At 37.7% G+C, this 6,881-nt stretch overlaps 1 protein-coding gene across 1 annotated transcript; it reads right to left on the bottom strand. All coding sequences in view use genetic code 11, as the record gives it.

Moving 5' to 3' along the window:
- Positions 1–2,805: 2,805 nt before the first annotated feature.
- Positions 2,806–6,881, bottom strand: EGR_10034 (hypothetical protein; the record flags this gene model as incomplete). Its single annotated transcript, XM_024499283.1, has 2 exons — positions 2,806–3,061; positions 6,835–6,881. 2 exons carry the CDS (start codon positions 6,879–6,881, stop codon positions 2,806–2,808), a joined length of 303 nt encoding a protein of 100 aa, XP_024346293.1.

Genomic DNA, 6,881 nt, shown 5'->3' with positions numbered 1-6,881 from the left:
CATCACAATATCAGGAGCAGTGGATTAATTGGAATGCTCAGTTATTGCAAGGAACATTAAGTAGTTCGTTGCTAACATTGCTGAGAACAAATTGAGCACCCCAGATTGACTGTCTGCACCTCGAACATTGAGCAGGGCTTTGATATATGCTTGTCATTTTTCAAATCAAGATAGCAAAAATGACGTCTCTGTATGAAAAACACTTAACGATTATACTATCTGATTATGTTTTTCTCCAACTATTTACAGAATTTTTGCAACGCATCTTTTTCTGGCCCCTAATCTTGCAATTTGGCATGATTAATGCTGCCGGAACTTAAAATTTCGTGTCCATATTTGTACTTTCTTCTATTTTGATACAATTTTCAAGCTTAGAGTAAAGTCATGTAGAAACATGAAGGCCTCTATCTTGGCAGTTTGCCACAATTAACTATAAGTCATTTTTTGGTATGTGTTGGCTGAAAACGCAGCCAATGGACGTTCATTTTGCACTCCCCCCCCTCTTCACCCACAATCTACAGCCTTCGGCGACAAGCCAAAATGAAATGATTGCCCAAGTGAGCCTTATGCCTCGAATCATTTGCACATTTTTGTGCCATTGCAACGGGTCCAGACATTCATGCTCTTTAATTCTAATGGTCAGACTCACTTTGTGTTTCTGCGAGCCCCTAAGCTAAGAATTATTACTGTTGCCCTTGTCTACTACCATTTGCACCAAAATGCAAGGAAACCGATGGTGTTTTGGGGTTTAATGCAAATCCTGTTTAGGTATAGCATTTTAAGTACTTATCAAAGGCACAAAAAATTATTCCGGTTGGAATAAACACGATGACAATAAAATTGAAGTCAGACATGTGAGATTGGAAAACCGTCACTAGAAGTTTTACTAAATGAACATTATAAATTAAACAATCATCATAAAGATTTGGGAATGGAAGAGGGATTTTGGATGCTCACATGCATATTTATTTGTACTATTAAATATGCACTAAATTCGCCTCCAAATTCATTTTGAAATTGACACGCACGCATTTCTTTTTTGCCACTTTGGTATAATGATAAAACAGCACATGGAAAAAACGTATCAAATCTACAATGTTAGTGTGTACCTACTATACTACTTACATTGTTCGAGTAAATTATTTTAATCGGTAGCCGTAGCTTAGGTTAGAGTGTATTGGCTGAACTTGAGGCCAGCAATGAGCATCTCTGTGTCCTTCAAGACGAGATAGAATATCATTTGGATTTGTGGGAATGAATAAAAGATTTGTATCTTTTAATTCGATTTAATTGGCACAGATGCAGTCATTTGGAAGAGGAAAAATCATAAATGAGAAATCTCTGCAGGATCACGCCCATTGGGTGGAGTGAATGTGCGCTCAATTGCAGGCTGACCTTCAGGCTAATAGGGTGCTCACGCAGTACTTGCACTTTAGGTTAAACGAGGTCAATTTTTCATCTGGCCAGTGCTAAAGCGCCGCACATGTACGTGGACAGAAAGAGTCAGGTGGTGTAGGATTGACAACAATGCTATGCTGAGGCATTTACAAATTTCACCCACATTGTAACTGAAGTTACTTCAATGATGCCATGCATCAGAATCGTTTGAGTGTAACGTCCTTCTTGTGTTTTCAGTAATTATTTTTCTTGCGAAACTGTAGTCACTGTCGGATGGGTACTTTTACTCATTCCCTTGAAGCTTGAAAGTATTACCACCAGAATTGGCTAAATTTGAAAAGCAGACTGCCGGATTCTCAATTTTTTTTGCTGTCTTATGCCAGAAGATCATCTTTGAAGGCGGACATTAGTGTTACGTCACGATGCACTTATGATGGCTTTATCCTCAGGGCCCCAGAAGTTAGCCAACACCAAAGTTCCTAATGGCAACCGCATCATCAATTCCAACTCTATGAAGCTAGTAAGATGTTTTAAGAAATTTGCAAGAAGAACAACCTTGTTCGCGTGCCGACAGATGCTATCCTGTGCTTCCGGCATATTTGCTCACGGGGCGAATCTACAAGTGGTTTGTACGACCCAAGGCTGAAAAATTATGACAATCCTCATGAGCAGCCTATCTGACAAACTAGGATTTTTTGTGCAGAAAACAAGCCTATCAGTGGCCAATTGGCAGCACTAGCAATGCGATTGGTTTGAGTTCAAACCTGACAGGGTGGTGGCAATATTAACCCCTTCAAGCTTTGTGCACTTTTTCAAGCATCCATGTGCCTACACCGCCATTTGTTACTTGTCACTACCAAATTCAAGATAACTATATCTTGCAAGGCATCTTGGATCGTCTTCTACTCCCCAAGAAGTCTAACGTCACTGAGGTGGCTGTTATTTTAAAGCTCAACGGAGAAGACAATTCGCTCTCCTCAACCTCATTGACATCATTCATTATCCACTGATGTTGCCTCAACGAAGGAGTAAGATAAGTTAAACAGAAGATGGAAAGGGACATCAACACACATGCTGCTTATTTACGCCTTGTGAATTTAAAGTTTGACAATAGCAAATCCAACCTAGTGTTAATCATTATTTGAGCTCCTCGTCTCTACGTCTATTTTGGAATCAGCATAAGCTATTCTACTGACAAATTTTACTTGGCTTCCTCAATGCTGGTGAGGAGGAGAGTATGTAAGGCAAGGAAAGACTGGAAGGGTAAAGATTTTGCAAAATAATACAAGAGAGCTCACGTAATATAGGAAAATGCATAGGAGAAGGAAGAGGAGTTAAAAGGAAGTGATAGAAGTTAGAGTCGAAGACAATGTGTGTATGAATAAATTTTGACTTTTTAATTTAAAATTAAATAATTTGGGACGGTGAGTAGGTGAAGGAGATGATGAGGGGATTGAAGCAGCAGTAGCAGTCCGAGCAGGTGAGTGAGGGATTAAAGACCGAGAGGTCGATGAGAAGGAAGTCGTGGATGGAGATTGGATAGTAAAGGAGTGTAGGAATGAATGGATTCATGAATGGAAGGAATAGAGGTGAAGAAGAAAGACAAGGCTTAAGAACTTCGAAACACGCAGCTGATGTAATCAAGCGTTGGTAACAGGACAAACTGGAAAAGCAGAGAAGGTAAAGGGGTCGACGAATGAGTAGAGTGTGAATGAATATGAGTATTAGGCGAATCAGTAAGAAGCTGAATGGACTCAAGGGATATCTACTACACAAAGTCATCTGTAGAAGCAAAGTAAAGTAAAAGAGAAGTAAATTCCACCGAAGTTTGGTATTGCTTGCCAGCTTTTATTATTGTAGAAGTCACCTTGATCATGCTCCAAAACATCATTGACTGGTCTATAATGTATTGTGAATAAAAAGTGGAAAACCCTGTTTTCCTTCAGCCGTTAAGTAGTGATCGTATCTGTAGCTTAAATAAATGCTTAAATCGGATACGAGTAATGGACTAACTCAAGCTGCATGGTGATTTGCAACAGCAGAAGCTTTAGATCCGCCACACAACACACTCCTACATTATCAAGAACGTGTGCACATTTGGATTCATTTTGTTGTCAAAATAGGGACATTTAGGATGCATGTGAGGTTCATCAACAAGCTGGCTGCCTCAATGGTAAAGCCATCACTCGCCTTCTATTTATTCAAATTAACCAATATCTTAAGTTTTCCTAATGCAAATCGTTCTAATAATTTCTCATAGTTTTTTATCCTCATCATTGATCAATATTTTGGGAGACCTGACAATGTGGGACCTTCTGACTTTTGATAGCAAATTGTTTAGCCGTCTCTTTTGTGGTGGATTCATATCTCCACTGCAACCGTCTTGCCAAATAACCTATTGGTGTATGGAGATTGGGCATGAATAAGACATAATGGAGCACAGTTACGCTAGTTTTGTTTAATAGACATTGTATTCACTGGAATGCAAACCAGTCAGCATCAATGAAAGCCTTGTTCCATCACGTGGGAGAGATGGTGACTCTGTTCACCTCATAACGAAGCAGTGAAATAAGAAATCTGTTTTGACTTCCACATTATCTACATAATTTTTTTCTTTTTACTTTGCTTTCTTCTATGATTTTTAGGTGTTTTTTTCTTCGTCCAACCGACTGGCGATACTTTTGCTTCCAAACCAAAAGCATATCGTGGATATTTTGAATTTGGAGCACACATTACAAATAAAATTTTGTTCCTTGGCTAATTTGCTGGTAATTAATGTATCAAAAACCACTTTGATTTATTAAGTTACTTTATTTTCACATAAGTATATCAAAACTCGTTGCTAAAAGCGCTATAGCTGTAGTGGGAGAAAGTCTAGAATAAAATATCTTTTGATTTTTTTGGTAAACATACGGACTATAGTAAAAAGTACCACATAAGTCCCCACATAGCTTTCTTCTATTCTTCTCACCGTTTTGCGTTTTTTTTAGTGGAAACATCGTTCCAAGCGCGTTATTACTGGTACGTTACCAGTTAAACTAGCAATAATACTAAAGATTCATTAATTCTTTCTGGAGGCAATTATATCACATACCATACAATAAAGATTTTACCGTGAGTTCTATTAACTATCGATACATAAAAACCCTGTTGTTTGCAGCAAAGCATTAAAAACAATAATAAATTATTTGAACGGTGCAAATCTATGACTTGCATTTCATACCTACACGTAATACGGTGTCTAAGGCATTTGCTACTAGCCTATACATTAAATTAATTGCTTACTTTTATTGTCAGAGGCCATTATGATACATTAGGGCATTAGTATTAACTACATGCAAAGTACATGAGCACAAACATAAATATTTGTAGCTATCTAATAGGCACGCCACTTAATAGAACAAAATCAGCTTTTAGAAAATACTAAGATTTCTGACATGAAGTCATTTTTCGAGTTTAATCAACTGGAAAGTAATTCCTCCGATGCAAATAACTGGGAGTCAAATTGCATGAGAATAACTCTGTGTAGGCAAAAGTATTACAAGGGCTGGTAGTTGGCTTTAAATTTTTATTTTTGGTTCATAATTTTTAGCAAGATGGTTGAAATACACCTCATTAAATAGCTTACCAAAATGCTTTAAAATTAAAAGGCAAATGTGAGCAAATAGAAACAAATTTGTGAGGATGGAAAGCCCAATTCACTGCAGAAATTCACAATAACTTTTGTGCTGTGCATAAAATTGTTACTTTGCCGGATTGCTGCAAGTGAACAAGTGAGTAGCATTTATAATACCTGTGTCTGTTTCTGGAAAGGGCATCCGCAAACTCCCTTCTTTTCTTCGACCCAAAATCATGTAGTTAGAGGAATGCAATCCTTCCATTGAAAGTCAAGGCTAAAGTGAGTAAAGTTAGCAAAGAGTAGACTATATTAAGTTTTGCATGGTATCCTGTCAAGTCAATACATCTACCTCGGCATCGAATTGTTGCTACGATAAAGGAGACAAATGTACTAGTACAAGTGCGTTAATGAAGGCCGGATCGCATAGCCTTGGCGTCAACACGAAAATGATGACCTCTGCAATCTCGTACTGCCTTTGCATTTGTTTCTATTCCCTCTGTAAAATGCTTTGACAGAGGTGAAGTCTTCTGCATCTACGCGATCCGGGAAATCCTGGCCTTCCCCTTCACATAAAAACTTCAGTCAGTTGCACCACCATAAGAGTATCCAAAGCTCTGATCTATCACAGCTGTTAATGTTCATTAACAGATCCATTCATGCCTCCCACAAAAACTGTTGACTGCCTGCACAATTTTATCACAGCCCATGCGTTGAGCACATGCACCACAGAAATTACCCCGCAATCTATGGAATGAGCCCCGCCATATTTGAGACCTTCACTCACAAATATAAGGTCACTGCTGCTAATTTTGGGTGACAGATACAGTCTGATGCTAAGCAGCTATTCACAAAATCGGTGTGCAGATTTTCGAGTCATTTGATTAGAGAAGAGTTCAAAGATAATGCGGTAAACTCGTCATAATCTATGCAGTACAAAAAGAATGCGCTTATTTGTCACCATGTTGACTTTTCTGGTCCCATGCAAATAAATCCCTGACCTAATTGTGTCTTAAATGTACAGCTGCTAGGCATTGCGTCGTTTAAACAAAGGTTTCACAATGCCAAACTAAATATATTGAGTCAAATGTGGCAGCGATTGGTGCCTGATTATGTTCTAAGGATGCGCATGATACATAGAGCCTAAAAATAACTCTTCTGCATTTTTGGAGAAATTCATTGTGATATTTTTACACCAACCTTCCGAGTGATTTTAAATCATGATATTCCCTAATTCTCTGCTAAGTAAAATGTAAAGTTAAACGCAATTTAGATAAATTTACTTATTAAGTTGCACCCATAAATGCTTTGACTCATTGTGTCTGTTAGCACTCATGTTTCTTCAACTGACACCTTAAATTACATTTTTAACGACAAAAGAGTTCTAAACATTTTTATAGGTTTTGCTACACTACAAGAAGTCTCATCGTCTTCACTGCTGTAAAACTCAAAAATTCTTTGCATTTGATTGCTGAAAGAATGTACTCAATTCGTATATCCCACCAGTAATCTATCTGACGATATGCAAAACAATCACTCCTTATCCAAGCAGGTAAATACGATAATACAACTTTCTAACTTTGTAACTATGGTACGGCGTACTTGTCGAAAATAGAGTTCGTTAAATTCATTTTATAAGTGCTCTCATATCCCCCAATTTATGCATGTATATATTAAAATGAGCAGGCTTTACACCACTAAAGAATGTTTATTTGTGTCTATTTTGCGTAATTCAGTCATCAGTTTAGCGAAACACATATATGACCTTACTGTCACCGTGTTTGACGCCTAAGTGCTTCAATTTTCTTTAATTATCATACCTTCCACTCATTTTGGCAATATCGAGGTGATAGTTAAGGATATTCAT

Source organism: Echinococcus granulosus, assembly GCF_000524195.1.
Source record: "Echinococcus granulosus chromosome Unknown EG_S00185, whole genome shotgun sequence".
Taxonomy (NCBI): Eukaryota; Metazoa; Platyhelminthes; class Cestoda; order Cyclophyllidea; family Taeniidae; genus Echinococcus; species Echinococcus granulosus.
Note: the sequence above shows the minus strand (reverse complement) of the source record. Positions and strands in the feature narration are given on the sequence as shown.